Genomic DNA, 23875 nt, shown 5'->3' on the forward strand with positions numbered 1-23875 from the left:
CTCCATATATAAATCTAACTAAGATCTCAATATCTTACAGCATGCTCTCTGGTCCTTTGCCTACCAAATTCTGTGTCTCCGGTCTTCTTAAACATTTTACCATGAGCGACAATCACTTCTCCGGTCATGTACCAATGAGCTTGAAAAACTGTAGCAGCTTAGTCAGAGTTCGTCTTTAAACGGGCACATATGGATGGATGATGGTTCATTGATTATCAACGGTGGGGGTGATGGCAAGATGTGATGGTTAGGGTTTTAGGGTTAGAAAATTGAGAAAGATGATGTGTATATGCAATTTTTTGGTTTTATTTATTAAACATTTGCATCACTAGAAACCGGCCCACTTGCATAATTGTCCATCACGAAAGCCCATAAAAAGAGCCCATTTGCAACGACAACATTCTCACCCAAACTTGAAACTTCAAACTTGAAACTTGAAACTACAAACCCTCATCATCTCGGAGCTATGAGTTTGTCTTTGTTACAGGGCTATTCATCTCCAGAAGAAGAAGAAGAACAAGATAAGCAACCATACCTCACCTCCGACGAAGACGAAGACGAAGACCTACACAGCCCCAACAAACACGTTTCCGGTGACCCTACAACCGGCAACGATTTCAATAAGCCCTTGTTCGATCCACCCAATCCCTCGTCATCTTCTTCGCTTCCTTCTGCACTCGATGCATTTTCTGAAGTAATATTTCACTCTATCTCTCTCAATTCATGGATTTTTCTGTTTTAATGGAATCAGATTTGATTTTTACAAGTGAAATTGTGTGGTTTTGAAGTTAAGTTAGTGTGGAATATTGAATTGTTAGCATAGGTGGAAAATAGCTATGTGTTTGAGTAGTACTAATTTGATGCTCAAGGTTTAGGTTTATTTAATAATTAGTAGGAGAATGTGATTGTTTGATTTTTGGTGTATTTGTTGGAGTAAATGTTAGGAGAAGAAAGTAAAAGGAGTTTATACAACTGTTCTTACACTGTTATAGACCATGGGATTGTTAAATTAAATATATACATTGTAAATTAGGGTTAACGTTAGTTAATTAGGTTAAGCTTTTTATAGTTAGGGTAAGATTATTATTATTCTGTATATATATCATAGTTTTCAATAGCGGTCGCTATAGTGAATAGCGTAGCGTATAGGTCGAAGGTCGCTATAGTGTATATAGCCATAAATAGCGGGATTTCAGTTTTTTTTTAAGATAAATACCGATTGGATTTTAGGTTTTTGTTAAATATACATGTAAAATAGCGTATATACGAGGGTATTTTGATATAATATACATATAGATTTAGAAAAAAAATCTGGTGTATCGTTATTCGTTGTGTAGCATATAAGTACATTATCGCTGTTTGTCGCTATTCGCCATTAACAACTATGGTATATATATATAGGAGAAGGATCCGTTAGGAACAACCCTTTATTGCAAGAACCGCGAGAACCAATGTGAACACAACCAAAAATACTTAAAAATAGCTAAAAGAACACACAATTTTTTTTACTTAAAAAATCGCTGTATTTCGTTATTAAAAAAAATTTAGCTACTAAAAGTAGCGATTTTTACATAAAAAATATTAAAAAAAAAAAATTGTGTGTTTTTTAGATTTTTTTAGGTTTTTTGGGGGGTTTAGTTTTTAGCATTTAGCTTGGGGGGGGGGGTAAATTTTTTTTAGGTTTTTGGGGGGTGGGGCAATGTTGCAGAAATCGGCCTAGGCGGCCGATTAATCGGCGCCTAGGCGCTAATCGGTGACTAATCGCCTAAATTTATCCAAGTCGGTCAAAAAAATCGGTCAAAGTCGGTAAACATCGGACAAAATCGGTAAAAGTCGGTCAAAATCGGACTAATCGGGCCCATGTTTTTTGACCCAATAAACCCAATTTTTGAAACCTGGCCCATGGTTTAAAGCCCAAATTTTAGTTATAAAGCTATTTTAACATTTAAGTTTAGGTATTTTAACATTTAACCCCCTTTATCTTTCACTAGTTTACATATGGTTCCTAAACTTTTAAATTTATTAATAAAAAGTATAAAGTTATCTCCTAAACTTATAAATTTATTAATAAAAAGTATAAAGTTATCTATATATAAATAAAAATTTGTAAAATTATACTTAAAAAGTCCAATCCGATTAATCCCGATTAATCCCTATTAATCCTGATTAATCCCTAGGCGGTACCTCACCGCCCGACTAGCGCCTTCTACAACATTGGTGGGGGGGTTAGGTTTTTTAGGTTATTTTGTTGTGTTCACATTGGTTCTCGCCATAAAGGTGGTTCTCGCATGAAGCCTCCCCTATATAGATATAGGGGAGGGTTTAAAGGAGAACGCTAAATATTGCGAGAATGTGAGAACGAATTTAAAAACCACTAGAACTTGGTCAAAAACAATTCAAATTCGATTTTTTTTACACTTATCATTATTATTCGAATACAATGTTGGAAATTAAATTTAGTCGTTTAAATTTACATGTATTCGTAAATATTGAAAATTTACACATGTGTAAGTTTTTTCATTTACACGTGTAAATTTGTTGTATTTAACAAATTTACACATGTGTAAAAATTTTAATAAGAGTGATTTTGAGAGGAGAACTGAATTATTTGATGTTGTATTTTAATTACATTGAGGTATGTATTAAAAAAAATTGGTTTGTTTGGTTTTAGCGTTCTCAAGATAACCCTCCCTTAAACACACACACACACACACACACTCATGTATTATATATTTAGGGAAACAGAACTATACAATTATTCATGGTATCAGCACAACTTTTAAAACAGCCTTCTACAAGTTGATGATGATGATGATGATGATGATGATGATAGGCTATCTTACTAATTGTTGCAATGTGTTATTGTCTTATTGACAATAGAGCCTACTAGCAATCCGTTTAAGCTGATGGCCACACACTCTGCGTTAATGCAGCCATAGCCCTGGCCGTCTTGGCTTGCTTATTACCAGTGCAATTATGATGATAGAGGTTAGAACACCTAACAAAGTTTTTCTATGTGCTTGGTTGGAGGTTTGATATCAACAGATTAAAGTTGTGCTTCTGGTGTGATACACTGATACTATTAGTACTCAACTAACTACTAGTTACGATTTAATGTTTACAAAATAAGCCCCTAATGATAATGTATTCGGTACTCCAAATAGTTATTGCTGTAATGCTGTTCCTTATATATTATGACAGTTGATAGGGCTTGGGACCATAGTTGTCGATGGCGAATAGCGACAAGGCACCTATAGGCTACGTAGCGAATAGCGACAAATAGCGACAGCTATTTTATAAATAACGATTACACTAGAAAAAGAATTTTGAAATTTTTTATATGTATATTACATCAAAATAATCTTGTATATATGATATTTTACATGTATATTTAACAAAAACCTATAAATCCAGCTATTTTATAGCTATATCTAATTGATATTAACATCAAAAAAAAAAAAACCCAAACTGTCACTAAGCTCGCTATTCATCGCCATAACCAACTTAGCGACACATAGTCGCATCGCCATAAAGCGCGCTATAGCGACCGCTATGGTCGCTATTAACAACTATGCTTGGGACATGTGGGATGAGACATTTAAGCCAGTGACCTGTATGCCTAGTGATAGTGCATCAATTATATTACTGCTTTAGTATATTAATGTAGATTTTTGGCATACTGATGTTGTATCAATAAAATTTCCAGCGTTGCTAATTGATGCTCTCAGTAATCCATCTGTCCCACAAGGCAGGAACATAAATACAATACTTTAGGATCTTTAAGTTGCTACAGGGTAAAAAATTTAAATGTTAGAATAGTTGCTCGCTGTATATATCGGACTACTAGCATTGTTACATATAATCATATAAATTTTGCATCTGAAAGACTTAGCTCTCACACAAAAGAACCAGAATGAAGATAGTTGTTTAGGACGAAGGTATTCGACTATATTATTATTAGGTTTATACTATGAGCCCACGGGCCATTAGGTATCTAGGGTCTGCATCCGTTCTCTATATATTGTAATGCATTATTCATATAATATCAATCAAGTCTTTTACCATCTTACAGAAGGTAGTAAGTTTTTTTTCTTTTTGTATTAACGGTGCACTTTGAGTTGAAGCCTAAAAGGTTTTTTCAACTTCAAAGTTGATGTAACTCCGTAAACTTCAGAAACTTTATAATATATCTCAATGCAATTATTCAAAGGATGTGGATCCTTGATGTTTTCTATGATTAAAAAAAAACGAAAAAGTAATCATAAATTGTTTACACATTTTTAGAACTCGTGACGTTATCATAATCTTTATCTACATAAATAAAGTATTTTACCATGTCGTCCGCATAAAAACTTATTATACTTTCATTTGAATAAATGGAGATTTCAAGACCACCACAGTTTCTAAACAACTCTGTTGGAGAATCGGCATCAGCAGACAAAGATAACGATAGTCAACTATGGCGCCATGGTCATCGGAGAAACCGTAGAGATAAAAATGGCATGCCTGCAGGTAATTTCTCTTTTAACATTGCAACAACCTTTTTTTATGCAAATTGGTAAATATTGTAAATAACTAGATCATATTACAATATGAGATTTCTTAAATGGTTTTTTTTTTATAGGGGCTGTATTGCAGGCTAAAGCTCAGTTAGTTGGAATTCGTGATAGGGTAAGCAGTGATGCCTCTAATGCAACTTCAACCGAGTCCGTAGGATCTGCAAAACGTGTCATGACTGCAACTAATCCGAATGCAGAGGATGCTGCAGATCTTTTGAGGTACTTCTGAAAATACTTTCTATTTCAGATAAAGAGTATGTTGTTTTATAATTTCTACTCAGGACAACGTTGTTTTTCTTTACAGGATGTGTGTGCAATGTGGGATACCGAAAACATTTTCTAATGCAAGAGGGATGGTGTGCCCCGTGTGTGGAGACCGCCCAATCAAAGAGACGGAGGAATCAAAGAAGAAAGGATCTATGATTAAAGACAAGGAAAAGAATAAACGAATGAAAGGCCAGTCATCACACGCGACATGGAAGAGTGAAACAGAAATGCAGCTTCGACAACAGTTTGATTAGCAGAAGTTAGTTCTCGAGCCTGTCGGTTTGTGATGTATGATCTATTTTATATTGAAGTGAGATCTTTTTGAGTTTAGAATTTTTATTATAAAGAGTTTGTTGCATGTATTATCTTGTAACCTGATTGTCCCATTAGCCTTGTAAGCTATGACATGATTTTACTCTATTCCAACACTTTTCAGCAAAATAATTAAAACTTGAATGCTTCATAAACCTTTTACAACATTATTTCTTTCAACATTTTTTTTGTTAACATCCTCTTTTAGGCATTGTCCCATTTTATGCCCCTCTTTAAAGATGAACTCTGAATTTATTTTATATATCTATTAATTTTTCTATGTATAGTGAACTTACGTTATATTACCAATACAACATCTATATATAATAAAAGAAACCACTTTAGGGACACTTGTCATCATATTAGCCCATCTCTTATCGATAATTATTATTTTAGTTTAATCTCTTCTAATTAATTATAGATAATCTTTCTACTAAATATTATTTAGTTTAATATCTTATATTATAGATAACCCTCCTACTAAATATTATTAGTTTAATATCTTATTGAAAGTTATTATTTAGTTTAATCTCCTTCTCATTTATAATATAATTTATTTCAATTAATTATATTGAATCATTTGACGGATTGGCTTGCCTATCAAGTGGAACTACCAGAAGTTGGGCTTCAGCCCATTTGCATGATTAAATAAAGAATTTTGGTTTTGCATGATTATTTTAATGGATAACTAAATACAGCCCCTCCTTCATAATGATCAAAGTTGGATGCATACCCGAGTCACCAGTTCCGGGGAAAACTCGCCTGCCTGAAGGCCCACTGCGGTAAAACCCGGTTCGGCTCGGTTTCGAACTGGCGACCTCCAAATCAAATATATTTTACGAAACTCAAAATAAAATTAAATAATATTATTTATCGTTTATACATTTACGGAGTTTTAAATAAAGGGTTAAATTTATTAAGACTTCGTTAACAAATTTTGCAACAATAGAATAATCTATTTTTATCACGAAAACCAAACTTTGTATTAATATATTAAATATTTTTATTTTCACTATACAAAATTACATTTACTCGACCCATGTAATACATAAGGTTTTTTAAGATATAATTTTTTTATTATTTGATATATAAAATTAGATTTATTTAATTCGTACAAGACACGGGGTTTTTTTAAGGATATATATATTCTTTTATTATTTAGTATAGAAAATTACATTTATTCAAACGTGTAATGCGCAAATTTTTAAAGATGTAATTTTTTTATTATTTGGTATATAAAATTATATTTATTCAACCCGTGTTAGTAAATGAGGTTTTTAAAGATGTATTATTTTATTATTTGGTAAACAATATTATATTTATTCAACCCGTGTAATACACGTGGTTTTAAAGATATAACTTCTTTATTTGGTATATAAAATTACATTTATTCAACCCGTACAATATGGTTCTTATATATATCACTTTTTATTATTTAATATATAAAATTATATTTATTCAACTCGTACAATAAATGAGGTTCTAAAGATATATTGTTTTGTTATTTAGTATATAAAATTTATTTATGCAACCCCGTGTAATACACGGGGTTATAACCTAGTTTAAAGATAAATAATATGTGATTATTTTTAGTTTATATATTAATTGTTTTTTTTTAAATCCGGTTTGGATAATCGGCTCTAGGTGTATAGAATCGAGTTTTATGGACCTTTGAACCAGATATCTGGATTTTCACAATCCGGTTTTGATCATCGTTTGAGTTTATACGGGTTGTATAAAATCTGTGCACTTCTATCTCTTGGGGTGGTGTTTCACACCTACTCATGCCCAAATCGCTACCTATTAGAAAAGGCCTTGGTATCTTATTCTACCTTAATTAATTAACAATTTCAAAATTAATTTACGTAAAATATTATAGATATATATTGATCCATTCACTTTATTCAGTATTTTGGTTACTTTATAAAGTTAATTCGCAAGTTTAGATAACTAGAATATGTCACTCAACATAAACAAATTAAAGAAAACAAGCTTGCTATGAATTTCGTAACGTGCTAAAACCACGCTAACTATACATAACTTATTTCATCACGTCATGAGCGTAACGAGACTTTTTCCCAAGTTACAACACTACTTACAGAACCAACAGAGCACCCGCATTCACAACGTGCAGAACCCAGGTTCATCTTGGAGGTTCAAAATCATAAAGAGGTCAGTTTCTATAAACGACGAAAGGATATACACCAAGAAATTGTAAAAGCCCGACTCGTCGTATACCTTGTGAATAATGACATGCCGGGGCGAGCCTCTTGGATGACTTTATACATTATATAACACAACACTATATCAACAATAACTCGGACCTAATTTCGCTCACCACCCATCGTGTCATTTGATTCACCCGCAGCTTCTTCCTCACAAACTCGTTTTTCTGCCAATATCCGCCCCGGAATAGACCCATGGCTCTGTTCATCATGGAAATGATAATTTTATAACAATCGGGTGCATATAATATATAACTAAAAAAACGTTGAGCTAGAAAGGATGTATATTTTACCAGATGTGCTACAGACCGATCTATAGGTCTATGAAACAATAGATGTGCTACAGACCGATCTATAGGATTTGTATCGGTTTCCATATCCACGAATCCACTGCACCAATAATCAGAATATTAAAACGATCAGGAAAAGAAGTGTCAACTCAAGCGTAATAACGGATAACAAGAAATTGAACCGTACTTGTTAGTCCGTTCAGAGATCAAAGGCCCACCAAGATCAGTAACATCTGTGGCACCACTACTTAGACTTGGATTATTATGCCGTTGCTCTGCGCTTCTAGCCAAACGATACAGACTGTCCCTAATGCATAACTTGGTTCTCAAATCCAACTGAAAAGCACACATGTAAAAATAAAACAACTTTAGAAATTTGACGAAAACAATAAAAAGTGCATGTTATGCGATGCTAAAGTAAGCCTAGAAAAACATGCAGGTCGGGTACCTGATCCATAACCTGTTTTAGCTGGCGGAAACTAGTAGCTTCAAGTGAGATTTCATCCAACTTAGAACCACCAGAGGAGCTTTCTTGTACATTTAATAAACCCATATTCCTTTGATCATGTTCCTTTACTGATAGTTCGTCTCGATTCTCATCAGAAACCAATACATCTTTTGAAGACTGAAACATCATACCCGTCTGTCTCGAGCTTCCAATAGCTAATGGCTGAAATCCTTGCGATTGTTTTCGCTCATCCATTTCAGCAGCATTCGCTTCAAATGAAGGCTCACCAAAACTCTGGTTAGATGCATAGGACGACCCCACTGGGGAATAAGACTTAAGACCCTTGTGTTTGGTTTTAATGCCAGACAGCATCGGGACAGCTGCAGTTTGATGGAGATATTCTGGAGGTAGATAACTAGTGTCGCTCTGCATGTGACCAAAATAATTAAGTTCCAGGTTTCTATACTGCTGCTGGTTGCCTATGGAGGTGAAAAGTTGGTCGGGTTTGTTGTTTGAAGTCAGCCCGCTGTCATTGCTTCTCGGGTCACTGATTTGATAAAAGGAACCGTTATCGGATCCTACTCCTTGTCCTGCTTTTTTCCCTTCGGTTTGATCATGATGTTTTGACGGCTTTTTCTGCATAGTGATCTGCCACAAGTACAAAGTTAGATATAACTTAAGTGTAAACAAAACACGGAGTTATAAAATATATATCGGACAACTGAGTAACACAACTTTGAATTCGGTCAACCGGTAAGAATGAACTTTATCAAGTTAACAATACATTCTAACTGGGTTTGTGATTTGGATGGAAATGGCTACGAAAATGAAACGTTAGGGGTCCAGTTACAAAAAATTCTTATTTTGGATGTAACAAGCAAAAGTGCCCAAACCTCAGGGATGATTTTGGCATTTTACTCGAAATAAAATGTACTAACCTGATCTTTGAAATTAAGCTCATCTTTGCTTTCAGAGATACAGCTAGACCTGTGATTATTCGATTCTGGAGAACTATGATCCGGATGTAATATATTCTTTAAACCACTTGGCTCAGGACACGTGAATTTAAAATCCATCTTTAATGCTTCTTCAGTGCCCTCAATTCGATCCGACGTAAACCAGCCAAGTTCATCGTTATTGTCAGTAACACCTAGTCCAAACGACGAATCACAACTCCTGCATATGACAAACAAAGCATGCGTAAACGGTAAACTATTGCGTTGCTTGAAAAGGAAAACCGAAAACATGTTTTTTATCGTTTCAAAGTAAGGCCTACCTTAACATCTTGTCAACATCCTCAAAGTTTCCTATATCAGACCAACTGTAGTATAAGAGATCACCTGATTCCTTATCCTGACAATTATTGTCAACATAACTGTACGAGTTATTATCACATGTAGCTGATGTGTCATAGCTGCTTTTGAAGCAATCATCGGGCATTCGAATGTCGTCAGATGCTAAATTAGGCATGTCTTTTACGATCTCACCGTCACACGAGCCGTTAAATACGCCGTGTGGTGCATGAGATGGTGATTCCTTTTCCATCATTTTCGTTTTCTTATCCAATGGCTTATTATAATCTTTTTCTTCCTTTTGTTGGTTAATAGTATGGGAAGCATCAAGGTTGCGAGTGTTGCTCAAAACGGGAGTTGTTTCACGTCAAAGTTTTTTTACAGTTGTCTCGTTCTGGTGAATTTCTACTAGACCGAGCGTTAGTGGGGTGTAATATCTTCAAGCTACAAAAATAGTCAGAAAGTAGCTGTAATACACGTTTTCGAAAACTTTTATAAAGTTCTATACAAACTGCAATGATATTATTCAATTATACAACATTTGGTATCAGAGGTGAAACACGTTCAGTTTCGACTCTTGTTTCATTTCATAGCCAACAATCTATTTCTAGCCTACTGCCTTTTTTTAAAAGTGATGGAACACAAGAACTGTACAATGGAACAACAAATAAGAGAACTACAAGATCAACTGGAGGAGCTAACTTTTGCCAGGGGCGTAGCTTTCAGGGGGGGCGACCCCCCCGCACTTTTTGCTCAGTAGTGTTATGTATACTATGTACGTTTCGTATAGAATTTTTTAGGTATATACGTTTTTGACCCCCGGGTTTTATAAGAAAAAAATTTACTTATATAGAATTTTTAGGTCCGGTGACTTCCGATCCCCCGGTGAAAATTTTCAAGCTTCGCCACTGACTTTTGCTATTTTCAAGTGTGTTAATTCAATTAGGTGAGTTAATATTCAGCCTTTGCTAGCTCGGTTTTCACACATCGAGTGGGGATCTTAGGAACCAAAATCGATTCAAGTGGCTTATTTGTATCTTGAATTGACTTTGGAATCACCTTATGTGAATCTTGAGTAGTGAATATGAATCTCAAGTGACCTGTAGCCTATTCGTTTCGTTTGAATTCTAAATATTTTTAATACTCTGATTTACATCAAAAGTCACCAGTTCAGTCAAATACAAAGTTTTTATACTTCATAAGTCTACATAAATTCTTTCACATTTTAAGTGCATGGAGGGATTAATAACTTCTAGACATTATAACAGATGAGCCTTTTAAAAGGTACAACTCAACTTTTTAATGAATTTGTAAATGCTTAAAGCTCGTAATCCTGATAATTTATATGCTCTTGTTCATCCAGGAAGTTAAAGATAACATGGACAAAGGTGAGTTAAATAGTTCAGGTGATATGATCTATTGTTCAACAAGTGATTAAGCTTCACATTATTGCATGAAATTGTCACTTGTGTTGCTTTTAAAACTGAAACTAAGGATACAAGTCGACTCAAAAAAGGGACATAAAAGAAGTTCCCCACAACTAGTAGAAGGTAAGTCAAGTGTCATTTACATGTGCAAGCAGTAAAATTCAATGCGTTATACTCCCATCATATTTCATGGTGAAGTTGGCTACAGGGAAAAAGACATCTCGTGATTTTATAACAAAATAAGTTCTTCCATAAACTAAGATGAAAAAGAACAGCTATGATTCCTAAACATGATGAACTTAATGTCAACTAACAATACATCAATTCCCGTACAGTTATGCTAAAACAAAGCATTGAAGATCCTACCTCATACACAAGTCAGACATTCCTTCAAAATATCCTATCCAGCACTTATGATGAAGCGAACGTCAAGATCGAAACTCATAACTAGCCCTAAGGTAAGTACACGAAAAAGCAGACCTAATCAATCACCACATCAAGTAACTATAACTATAATAATCTCATTCACTAACCTAATCAATCAAACCAGATAGCATCAAAATCATTCTTCAATCCAATAAACATCAAACAACAACAACAAATCACCACATCAAGTGACCGAAACAAACTCAAGTCACTTATCTAATCAACCAAATCATATTTCAACCAATAAACATCAAATAACAACAACAAATCACCACATCAAGTGACGGAAACAAACTCAAGTCACTTATCTAATCAACCAAATCATATTTCAACCAATAAACATCAAATAACAACAACAATTCACCGCATCAAGTGACCAAAACAATCTCACTCACTTATCTAACCAAACAATTCATATTTCAATCGATAAACATCAAAATAACAACAATTCACCACATCAAGTGACCGAAACAATCTCAATCACTTCTCTAATCAAACAAGTCATATTTCAACCACAAAACATCAAATTACAACAACAAAATCACCACATCAAGTAAGATCTACACGAAAACTCACCGGAAAGTCAACAAATCATCCGAAATCTCCACCTAATTCCGCCGTAAACTCACCACTCGCTTCCAGTAAACCCTAGCTTTCCGAAACACGCGCTTACACAATAAAAACTTAACAAATCTCGTTACGTTTTGCCGATTAGCTACAGAGAGAGAAACTGTGTGTGTTTTTGCGTGTGTGAGTGTGTGAGAGAGAGAAACCGAGACTTTGTGCGCTGTGAATAAAAAATGAAAAATAATAACGTTAATTATAATAAAAATAAAAAATAAAATTGGGGGAAAAGTTAGGGACAACGAACGTGTGACACGTGGCAAGGAGATCAAAAGAGGGGCGGGGGGTAAAGAGGGTATCTAGCAATTCGTGGAGGAGACAGACGATCTGTTACTAACGTATGATTGGTCCACGTCAGCATTTATTGGTATCACGCGCAGACATGACCCGACACGTGCTTGTACAAGTGTTAATTATATGGTGATTAAGTTAATGTGTGGGTTTAAATTAATCCCGTGACCCTTAATTATACCTATTTTTTATGGTTGATTTGTTAGTGCTTGCCGACCATTCTTTCGCAAATTGTTTATCTTGTGATTAGTATACATGCTTGTTAGTTTTACATATATATTAAATTATTATAGACGCTAAATTCTAATGTTTTATCAGTTGAAATAGTTTGAACCTGTGTGTCTACTAGTCGGATTAAATTGGATTTGACTGAATTGGTTTCAACAACTACATCACATAGTATTTGAAGTTCCGAACCCCCAACTAGCTCGTAACATGTAAACACCGCAACATCGATGGAGTGGCTACTATTAGTGAAGCTGAGAACTGAGAATGTCTTCTGGATATTTACTATGAGGACATAAACCATAGTAGGGTGTGTATTGAACAATCATTTTCTAGTATATTGTGGATGGTTGGTGAGAATACCTTGAACGAAAGCTCAGTGGAGGCAGGACTCTCAAAATCCAAATCGGTGGAGGCTGGACTTTTAAAAATTTAATATTTTACACTACCAAAAAATTTTCAGAAATTTTCGATAAAATTAATAGTACAAGCAAAAAAATCAGTGGGGGTCGGGGGAAGCTTCGCCCCCAAATACCCATATCACATCGATGTCTGATACGTAAGCTTGCTACCTAGGTATTCTCTAACATGTTTTATTATGTCTCGAATCATCTTATCTCATATATGATGACATTTTATTTTATCACTAAAAATTGCTTTATTGTTTATGTTCCTGGGTCTTTACTATGTCCAGATTTTTGTCTTTCCATACCATTTTGACACTATGCTAATACTAACATGTTATTATATCTTGTTGTACTATTCTATTCTTATATCGTGGTCATATTATATTGCTATTTGATTACTTGCATAAGTTGTCACCATTATCACTAGTAATCCTATTTATCGGATGATTATGTGGTTTTCACTACATTTCCCAACCTTGTATTGCATCGGGCCTTATTGCACTTAAATGTTAACTTCTTTACAATAAACTATCTGAATTTTATAAATGGAAGATTTTGGTTACATGTTATAGATAAAAGATGTGGTTCTAAAAGATAAAAGTTTTTAAAAAAAGATTTTATTTTAACCAAGTTTGTTGTTAAGTTATAAACAAAACTCTTTCGAATTGTATAAACCAATTATTTTAAAGGTCTTTACTTCTATGTTAAAGTTCATGTTGAGGAATTCTTTATTATCAGTAGCTTACGCGTGAGATGATTAAGGAAGGTTGCTTGGAGTGTAAGACAAGCAATTAATTAGACATATTAATTAGTTTATGAATAATTATCTAAGTGGTCCTAGTTGAGTTCGAATAGGATGTGTAAAAGATAATTATCTTGAGGAATCCTAGTTATACTATAACACGATAGGCTAGCTATATATACCAATTGATTTGGTAGGGAAAATTGTAATAAAGGTTTTGAGTTTAAGTTTCCTTGATTAAAAAGTATATGGGTTTACCAAATTACAAATTTCGTGTTACGATTCATACCACTGATACCAATTCTCCTTTAATTGGCAACAGAGCGGAGCTTATTGAAAGACCAAGGGATCTGTGGTAAAACCAGTGAACAAAATCTTTTAACCGATATTTATTATATCCCAGATTTGCAGAGTAACGTGATGAGTTTGGGTCAAGCAACCGAATTTGGATGTGAAATTCAAATGAAAGATAATTTTCTAACGATGTTTGATATTAGTGGAAAATTATTAATGTGGTTGGCTCGTTCGAAAAATCGTTTGTACAAGGTGAAATTGAAAGTGGGCACTCTCGTTTGTCTTATGGTGAAAATCAATGAAGATTCGTGGTTATGGCATGTGAGACTCGGACATGCTAGTTTCAAGACCGTGGAGCATATGAATGGGATCGTTTTAGGAGTTCCAAAGATTCGTTACGAGAATAAGGTGTGTGAAGTGTGTATAGTTGGAAAACTGATGCGTGTGAAGTGTGTATATATTTTAGTTATATATTTTAAGCCCTTTTTACACTTTTTAGCCAAGTTTTAATTTTATAAACACGATATTCACTAACACTAAACACACATATGGGCAAGTGCACCCATCGTGGACGTAGTATAGTGTTGGTAAGATACCGAGGTCGTCCAAGGACACAAGAGCTTTTAGTACCGGTTTATCCTCAACGTCTAATCAAATCAAAATGTTAGAAAAATATTTTTAAACTAGAAAAATAAAACTAACTAAAATGTTGAAAAAGAAAATAAAAGTAAAAACAGATAGACAAGATGAATCACTTGGATCCGACTCGTGTGTAGTGTAACCTTTGATTATTTTCGCACTTTTGCACTTGTTTAAGAGATTATCTTAGTTATTGTAGTAGGGCCCTCTTTTGAAGGTGACGTTACCCTCAACCCAGTAGTTTGAGTCAACAAGGATACAATCCTAAAGGGTCGGATTATTGAAAGATAATTAATTAAGTTATTAATGCATAATGTGGTAGGCCCTTCTTTTGAAGGTGACGTTACCCTCAGCTAATTAGTCTGAGTCAGCAGGGATACAGTCCTAAGTAGCCGGGTTAAAGTTTTAATAGTAGTTTAACTTATGAGTGGATCAAAGAGTTTGGACCCCCGCCATCCAATACTGTTGGGTATTGAAGGATGTCCTACTAAATTTGACCCAGGTCCTTTGCAGGATCTATACAATGAACAATGGCAAGACTCTTACCAAACCGTTCCCTTAACCCCCGACCAGGTAGCCAACATACCTCCATATAGACCGTGGAGATATAAATGATGAAAATCTTTTATTTTATATAGACAGTAAAATAATGCCAAGACACCACGGACAAACGATAAGGAAGAATCACCTTCAATATAAGAAACTAGTAATTAAAGTCATTAATATAAAACCAATTAAAAAGTGCAAAAGATTAAAAATAAAAAGTATTACACTAAACACTTGTCTTCACCAAGTGATGTAAGAGACTTAGGCAAACATGGCCTTTGATTGTCAAGAACTCTTACGATCAATCTTGGATCCCGAGACGACTCACACACTCTATGATGGACAATGGATGATGGTGGTGGATGATGGTGGTGGGTGGTGGGTGGTGGGTGAAGTGTGAGAGAGGTGGTGTGCCAAGGGATGAGTTGCAAGAGCTCCAAGCACTCCTATTTATAGGCTGAACAGAAGCTCGGGCACGGCCCCGTGTCCATCCGACTCTCTCTCTCTCTCTTCATTAATTGCAATTTGCAATTTAATTAAATGCGTCTGCAACAGTTGACCACGCCCCCGTGTCCGCTGAGCACGGCCCCGTAGTGGGCAATAGAAGCTTCTACCACTTTGTCTTTTCTGCTGACACTTGGGCACGCCCCCGTGCTCACTGAGCACGGGGCGTGTTCAGGCTTCTGTCTTCTTGTTTTGCTTGGGAAGATGCTGTCGGGAGGTCGGGCATGCCACGTTTGTTCCTTTTCTTGTATTTATGTTAGATTTAGCTGCCTTTTGCTTCTTTTGTTCATTTGAGCTCATTTAATCCTGAAAATACAAAAGGAAGACAAAAACGCACTTTTTCCAACATTAGTACTAAAAAAGGGTTAGTTTTATGCCACAATTGATGTAATTTATATGTTGCATTTTGTACACATCAAATATCCCCACACTTGAATCTTTGTTTATCCTCAAGCAAAACTCTTTATAATGTGGCTTTTTCACTCCCAAATGGAATGGGTAGAAGAGAAGGTTTTTGGACTTGTCATAGAGTGTCGGGATTTCCAAGATTCTTTATTTAAGTTTTATTTTTATTTATTTACAATCCTACTCGTCATGATTTATTAAAAACGTTCCATAAGATAAATTACTTATTAGGGCATAACATGCCTTTTTAAAATTCCATTTATATACAAGTTCACATACCTCACGGGGGATCACTCAACACTCGGCCGAAGGTGTATTTTTTATAGTGAATCACTCGAGAGTGGCATGGAACTTACTCCTACCATAAGCTTGCCAAGCAATCAATCCTCCTCCTTTTTAACTAAATACCTTTGTAAATATCAAGAGGACTTTTTGGGTGAAGGGTTAGGCTTGGGCTAAAGGTGGGTGGTTGGGTTAGTGGTTAAAAAAGGGCGAAAAGCGTAAAAAGCATCGATTTTTGAAAGACTTTTTATTTTTTCACAATTGTATTTTATTTTGATGAACAATTTCTTTCAAACAAAGTAATTTTTTGATGAACTTGTTTGTTTCTTTGGTTTCATCATCAAAATATATTTTTTTTTTGGAAAGCCATAAGAAAAACCGAGCTTTGTTACTAAAAGAAAGGGTTAAAATAAAAAGGTTTAGGTGGGTAAAAAGGGTGATTGTTTTGGGTTAAGAAATGAAAAGGTTTAGGCTCAAAGGGGTTAACTAGGGGGATTTTGGGTAGGTGGTAAAAAAAATGAAAAATAATGGTGGAGAAAGAAAAAAAAAGGTTAGTCCTAATGCCTCCATCATTTACTTACTTGGGTTTAAGTTGGTAAGGACCGGGAATACATTGTTGTGGCAAGTTCTAGAGTCGTACGAACCAAGCGGCTATCCACACAAGAAACGAAAAATGAGCATTTAGTGTAAAGATATATATTTGTATGCTCAATAAAGGCTCAAAACTCACTTTTATGGGAATTGATTTTTATGTGATCAAGTATATATAATCAAATTTTAACTAAGCTTGTTATGCCGTTTCATAATTTTCTTATGTTGGTTCTTTTTATCACGACGCTATCGGTTGTAAACTTGTAAAAATATAACCTTTTTTTTTAGAACTTGAAATTCCCAACTTAAACTTAGACAAGTAAAAAAAATGAATTTTTTTTTTTTGAAAAAAAAAATTGGAGTGATTAGCGGTTCCAATAGAGTTTTGTGTAAGGCTTGTTGATTAGGACTTGCAAGATTCAAAGTTTTAGCATCCCCCCCCCCCACTTAAATTACACATTGTCCTCAATGTGTCCCAAAAATAAGTTTTTAGGTTGATTGAATGTGTAAAAGGGTGTTAAAAGCAAAATTTTATGTTACTGGCACTCTGGACACGGCCCCATGGTGACCGGGCACGACCCCGTGTTCAGGTGCCAGTGACAAAATTTAGTAAAGAGAAACAGAAGCCTGGACACGGGGGCGTGTTCAGTGAACACGACCCGTGTGCAGTTACCTGAACTGGGCGATTTCTGCAGATTGTGCAGCACGGGGCCGTGTTGGGCGGACGCGGCCCGTGCTGTAATGAAGAAATTTTTGTCGGATGGCCCTGTTTTCGTGCATGGGGTGATGTTTCTCGTTTCCCTTGTTATCCTTTACCATCCCTAGTGTGTTTTATTCATTACAACACCATCCAAACATTAAAACCATCATTTCATTGAAGTCATAGAGAGAAATACATAATCCTAGTAAGTTAATATTTTAGATAAGCGAGCACAAGAAGCTTAAACCAAGGAGTTCTAGCCTAAAAGTTATTCTAATTAGCAAAATTTCCGAAGAGATAATTCTCTCGGTTAGATGTGGCTTAAAAGAACTCCTTTCTCCGGGCATGGGTTCCTCATACGTCGGCGAGCCACTCCTCTATCTCCCTTGGGAGGAAGAAGGCGGGCTCGTTGGCGTCGGTTTGAGGAGGTACAACTTCCACCGGGACTTCTTGTAGATCTTCAAGGGGAGGCTCCGCTGGAATGTCATCCCATCCGGTAGGGTTGTTGTCTCCAAGTGCTAGGTTCCAATCCTCTTGAGGGAGGATTGGTTCCATGGGAGGTGTTACAAGAATATTTAACCTCTGGTGCAAGAGGTTAATTTCTTGAAAACTATTTTCCAGCCCCACCGTAAGATAATTTATACGGTCTATTAGGACCTCCTCCACCGAAGTCATTTCATCGAGAGCTTCCCGTAGTGCCATGACATAGTGTACAAGGGTAGCTTCAATGGAAGGCCTTCTCCCTCTTCGACTGTTTCTTGAATGTACAGAAGATATTCCACTGTTTTGACTTGACATTCTACGAAAACAAACCAGAAATAGCTTATTTTAATGAAACAGTACTTTGGACACAGCCCCGTGCTCAACGAGCACGGCCCCGTGTTCACCTTTCTGCAGAATTTTGGATCAAGGAACCTCGAAGTTTTAAGTTATTTTTCCAATTTGTGAAGCCTTTTTGAGTAATAATAACTTAAAACAATGTTATGCAACTTATTTTTAGCAAGATCCCTTGAACAAAACTTCAACAATCCTTACAATAAAGCTTGAAATCTCAAGTTTTGATGGAGGTTTTGGAGAAAGATGAAGAAGAAGGAAATGGATAAAAGAGGAAAGGACAAGATGGTTGTTGGAACCTTCTTTTAGAACATACCTAGGATGGTAGGAGAGAAGATCCCTTTAAATCTCTGTCCCTGGATGGTCCAAATGTGTAGGATTCTTGGCTGCATTTATAGAAAATGACAGCATGTTGGACACGGCCCCGTGTGCAGGCAAGATCCTGACACATTTTGTTCATATTCTGACATAAAGTCAGAAGGGAATCTTTTGGTGGACACGGGGGCGTGTTGGCTGGGTACGGCCCCGTGTCGAAAGGCTTATTATGAAGATTGTCTATTTTCAAGGAACTTATCTGGATCGGGCAATTCCTTACTGGATGGGACAACCCCAAAGTGCCTAAGGTACCTTAATTGCTCTAGATTAAGACGAGAATGCAAGAGGTTGTCAGTGAGGGTAATTCCTATGCTAAATGTAGGTGGACAAGTCCAACCCTTTTCCGGGCTCTCGTTAAAGAAGGTGTATGCTGAATCGCTCAGGTCTATGTATGCATCGAACGAAGTCGATGGGGAGTCCTTCACAGCACAATCGGCACAGGGACGACTATTGTCCAAGTCCTCGCTAGAGTGGAAGGTATTGTTGGGAGCAACGAGGTTGTTTTTATTTGAATGCGAACCCAACAATTCTTCTTGGTCATCGTCTTGAGATGAATTAAGGAAATCCATTTTAAGTTCTTTTAACCAATTAAGAACTAGATCTTCTAGTTGAAATAGTTCGTCGAGGAGCATTTTTCCCAGAGTATCTGGTTGAGCGCATTCGAGGGAGAGATAAGGATTATTTTTACTTTCGTCTCTCTTAAGGCTACAGGAAAACGATGGGTCCATATAGTGGGGCTTATAGTTTAGAAAATAACATTCTGATTCTTTATGACCGCCTCCACATAATTGACACCACGTACCATAAGATTGCCGAAAGTAAAAGATATCATTATCACTCATTTTTGTGTCAGAAATTACCAACCGTCGGGACCTTACGGTTCTGTTTTCAGTAACTGAATCTTGGGCACAGGGGCGTGTTCAGTGGGCATGGCCCCGTGTTCAGCTTACTGTCTGACTTAAAACAGGATTGCCAGTTCTAATGATTGGGCACGCGGCGTGTTCAGCGAGCACGGCCCGTGCTGAGTTCTGCAGAAGCTGAAAAATTAAAAAAAAAATACTAAAAGAAATAAAAATAAAAAAAATGATTAGGCCGCTGATTCCTAACTTTCTTAAAATCCTTGTGTCCCCGGCAACGGCGCCAAAAACTTGATGCGTGTGAAGTGTGTATATATTTTAGGTATATATTTTAAGCCCTTTTTATACTTTTTAGCCAAGTTTTAAATTTATAAACACGATATTCACTAACACTAAACACACATATGGGCAAGTGCACCCATCGTGGACGTAGTATAGTGTTGGTAAGATATCGAGGTCGTCCAAGGACACAACAGCTTTTAGTATCGGTTTATCCTCAACGTCTAATCAAATCAAAATGTTAGAAAAAGATTTTTAAACTAGAAAAATAAAACTAACTAAAGTACTGAAAAAGAAAATAAAAGTAAAAACAGATAGACAAGATGAATCATTTCGATCCGAATCGTGTGTAGTGTAACCTTTGATTATTTTCGCACTTTTGCACTTGTTTAAGAGATTATCTAAGTTATTGTAGTAGGCCCCTCTTTTGAAGGTGACGTTACCCTCAACCCAGTAGTTTGAGTCAACAAGGATACAATCCTAAAGGGTCGGATTATTGAAAGATAATTAATTAAGTTATTAATGCATAATGTGGTAGGCCCCTCTTTTGAAGGTGACGTTACCCTCGGCTAAGTAGTCTGAGTTAGAAGGGATACAGTCCTAAGTAGCCAGGTTAAAGTTTTAATAGTAGTTTAACTTATGAGGGGATCAAAGAGTTTGGACCCCCGCCATCCAATACCGTTGGGTATTGAAAAGGAGGTCCTACTAAATTTGACCCAGGTCCTTTGCATGATCTATACACTGAACAACGGCAAGACTCTTACCAAACCGTTCCCTTAACCCCCGACCAGATAGCCAACATACCTCCATATAGACCGTGGAGATATGAATGATGAAAATCTTTTATTTTATATAGACAGTAAAATAATGCCAAGACACCATGGACAAACGATAAGGAAGAATCACCTTCAACATAAGAAACTAGTAATTAAAGTCATTAATACAAAACCAATTAAAAAGTGCAAAAGATTAAAAATAAAAAGTATTACACTAAACACTTGTCTTCGCCAAGTGATGTAAGAGACTTAGGCAAACATGGCCTTTGATTGTCAAGAACTCTTACGATCAATCTTGGATCACGAGACGACTCACACACTCTATGATGGACAATGGATGATGGTGGTGGATGATGGTGTTGTGATGGTGGTGGGTGGTGGGTGAAGTGTGAGAGAGGTGGTGTGCCAAGGGATGAGTTGCAAGAGCTCCAAGCACTCCTATTTATAGGCTGAACAGAAGCTCGGGCACGGCCCCGTGTCCATCCGACTCTCTCTCTTCATTAATTGCAATTTGCAATTTCATTAAATGCGTCTGCAACAGTTGACCACGCCCCCGTGTCCGCGGAGCACGGCCCCGTGGTGGGCAATAGAAGCTTCTACCACTTTGTCTTTTCTGCTGACACTTGGGCACGCCCCCGTGCTCACTGAGCACGGGGCGTGTTCAGGCTTCTGTCTTCTTGTTTTGCTTGGGCAGATGCTGTCGGGAGGTCGGGCATGCCACGTTTGTTCCTTTTCTTGTATTTATGTTAGATTTAGCTGCCTTTTTGCTTCTTTTGTTCATTTGAGCTCATTTAATCCTGAAAATACAAAAGGAAGACAAAAGCGCACTTTTTCTAACATTAGTACTAAAAAAGGGTTAGTTTTATGCCACAATTGATGTAATTTATATGTTGCATTTTGTACACATCAAAAACAAACGTGAAAACCGTTCCTAAAGAAAGCGTCTTTTCGAGCATCTCGAACGCTTGAATTAGTCAATGGTGATTTATGTGGACCAATTTACCCATCGACCATGAAAGGTAATCGTTATATTTTAGTTTTGAGTGATCGTTTCTCATGATATATGTGGTCTTACTTGTTAAGGGATAAAAGTGGAGCATTTGGAACAATAAAATATTTTAAGGTGATGGTGGAAAAAGGGATGGGTAATTAGCTCAAAACCTTACGAACCAATAGAGGTGGAGAGTTTACTTCCCTGGCGTTTAATTGTTTTTGTGATGAAGAGGGTGTTACGAGACACCTGACAACCTGATGTGCCATCAATTACACATATTTTTAGTGCATAATTACCCCCTAATTCTAGGTACTTTTATGACTTTTTATTTGAAAATACTACCTAAATCGTTCTTGTTTAACAAATACTGGTTTCTAAGGTCTCTGGATGAAAGGAAGTGAAAAACGAGTAAAATCAAGGCAAAAATCCAAGATTCCAAGGAAATCAACAAAGTGCCAGATAGGCACTACCGTGCCAGGTTATGAGCACGCCCATGCACAACACCCAGGAGCACAAAGTCAACATGTCAACCCAAGAAATGGTCAACAGAAGTCAACCAGAAGGCAGGCACGGCCATGCACTGTCACACCCCAACCGATGGCGGAAACATCGGGATGAGTCGAAAACGAGATTGCAAGAGACTTCATATGTCACACCCCAACCGATGGCGGAATCATCAGGGCGCGGCACTGAGCGAAACAGATTGTCCAGAAGTTTCCACAACAACTATTATTACAAATTCAGTTAAGTGATACGTCCCATACCGTATCCCAAATAAATAAACAAGTTATCATAGAATACAACTAAACAAATAGTACTGTTTCGACAACTCAGATTTAATTATTACAAACCAAATGAATAAAAGCCTTGTTTGAATTCATTAAGACTTATCCGGACAAGATCTACAGACAACTAATGCCATAGATGCTTGACCGAACAACTCCAACGGCTCCATGGCTATAGTTTTATTCGCTTCTAGAGACCCCTAGGTAGGCTACGACCTACAACTGCTAGATGGGCTCTAAAGCTTTATTATTGCCTCGCTTTCCTAGCAAGCTAACACCTTAAAGACCTGTCACATACGTTAAAATAAAGTCAATACATAAAATGTAAAGGTGAGCACACAAGTTTAGTAATAGCATATAGAGTTCGAATAGTTTACGCATAACTGTGACAACTCGAAATTTAGAACCTTTCGTTGTAACTTGCTTGTACGTTTTGTGACTAGTTAAAATGATAACGTGAACCCTTTTATGTGATAAGTGCTTTGTTGTGAGTGCATTTGTATATATATGTGTACGTGTTTTATGTGAACCGAGAACCCAACCCGAGAACCAAGAACCCGACTCGAGACCATGAGGTCTCGAGTGTATAGTAATCGGTTTTGGGCCTTGGGCCGAGAACCTTTGGCCGGTTGGGCCTTTGGGCCGTGAACCCCCACTCGAAACCCATAGGGTGCACACACTTGGAACTTTGACTATAAATACACTACCTTAGTTAGTGTTACCATTTTGTTGAACATTACAACACACACACTCTCCTACTTCTCTCTCTCACCTAAACTCTAGAACACAAACACACTTCATCATTCTTGGATCTTTGGACTTGGATCGGCTCACACACACACCCGGTTGGAAGCCTTTCACACACCCTCGAAACCCATAACCGGTTAGTGTTCTTAATGCTTTGTTGAATGTTAGTGTGTTTATGTTATGTTTGTAAGATGAGATTATGTGACAATATGTTAAGATGAGTTATACATAATGTTTTGAAAAGAAATCGGTTCATGAATGTTTCTTGTTATGAGTTGAACTATACATAAATATTTGATAATGAAAATGGGTTCATTGTATGTTAAAAAGGGTGAATGATGATATTGGTTGCACTTGGATTAGATCCGAAAAGTTTGGGTGTTTATACTATGAAAATCGGCTAATGAATATGTTTGTCAAGTAGGATGCATGCTAGTAAAATTGTATCTTGATAGTTGTTCATGATTTTGGGTGAATAAGTGGTTAATATGTTATGAACTTGTTGAATATGTGTTTGAATATGTGAAGAACACTTTGAATGATAGTTAAGAATGTGAAAACCCTTGTGATTTTGATCCATCTTTGACTAGTAACCTGATTAGGAAAACTGTTAGTGGAATGCTATTGGTAGTTTCCAGATTTGGGCCTGATTATATTGTACTAATGGGACTGATACACCTGCATCAACACGTGAACTTGAAAACGACAGCTTACCGACTCGCAATCACCCGT

General features: G+C 36.4%; 2 protein-coding genes across 5 annotated transcripts; one reads left to right on the forward strand and one right to left on the reverse strand.

Annotated features, from left to right (window-relative positions):
* Window positions 1–312: 312 nt before the first annotated feature.
* Window positions 313–5293, forward strand: LOC110885186. Its single transcript, XM_022132870.2, has 4 exons — window positions 313–694; window positions 4383–4512; window positions 4625–4778; window positions 4864–5293. The coding sequence occupies exons 1-4, from the start codon at window positions 467–469 to the stop codon at window positions 5078–5080; spliced, it is 729 nt and encodes a 242-aa protein (XP_021988562.1). The 5' UTR covers window positions 313–466; the 3' UTR covers window positions 5081–5293.
* Window positions 5294–7116: 1823 nt separating this feature from the next.
* Window positions 7117–12089, reverse strand: LOC110885187 (protein LNK1). Of its 4 annotated transcripts, none has more exons than XM_035978917.1 (8): window positions 11823–12049; window positions 11187–11267; window positions 9378–9837; window positions 9040–9277; window positions 8102–8749; window positions 7841–7989; window positions 7657–7753; window positions 7117–7564 (listed from the first exon to the last, which is right to left on the reverse strand). In XM_035978917.1, the coding sequence occupies exons 3-8, from the start codon at window positions 9647–9649 to the stop codon at window positions 7463–7465; spliced, it is 1506 nt and encodes a 501-aa protein (XP_035834810.1). In that variant the 5' UTR covers window positions 9650–9837; window positions 11187–11267; window positions 11823–12049; the 3' UTR covers window positions 7117–7462. The 4 variants fall into 4 exon arrangements, with proteins under 4 accessions (XP_035834810.1, XP_021988565.1, XP_021988564.1 ...); XM_022132873.2 differs by having other exon boundaries at window positions 11187–11273; XM_022132872.2 differs by having other exon boundaries at window positions 11187–11300.
* Window positions 12090–23875: the final 11786 nt, after the last annotated feature.

The sequence above is a fragment of the Helianthus annuus genome, chromosome 10 (genome assembly GCF_002127325.2).
Source record: "Helianthus annuus cultivar XRQ/B chromosome 10, HanXRQr2.0-SUNRISE, whole genome shotgun sequence".
Classification (NCBI taxonomy): Eukaryota; Viridiplantae; Streptophyta; class Magnoliopsida; order Asterales; family Asteraceae; genus Helianthus; species Helianthus annuus.

What these genes read in the sequence shown, in the direction of transcription:
- LOC110885187 (XM_022132871.2), bottom strand. Translation starts at nt 9,649, where the DNA reads ATGATGGAAAAGGAATCACCATCTCATGCACCACACGGCGTATTTAAC. An exon ending in AGCTTAATTTCAAAGATCAG is followed by an intron (nt 8,750 to 9,039) that starts GTTAGTACATTT and finishes TACTTGTGGCAG; the next exon opens with ATCACTATGCAGAAAAAGCC. An exon ending in TAAAACAGGTTATGGATCAG is followed by an intron (nt 7,990 to 8,101) that starts GTACCCGACCTG and finishes TGTGCTTTTCAG; the next exon opens with TTGGATTTGAGAACCAAGTT.
- LOC110885186 (XM_022132870.2), top strand. Translation starts at nt 467, where the DNA reads ATGAGTTTGTCTTTGTTACAGGGCTATTCATCTCCAGAAGAAGAAGAA. An exon ending in TAAAAATGGCATGCCTGCAG is followed by an intron (nt 4,513 to 4,624) that starts GTAATTTCTCTT and finishes TTTTTTTTATAG; the next exon opens with GGGCTGTATTGCAGGCTAAA. An exon ending in GATGCTGCAGATCTTTTGAG is followed by an intron (nt 4,779 to 4,863) that starts GTACTTCTGAAA and finishes TTTTCTTTACAG; the next exon opens with GATGTGTGTGCAATGTGGGA.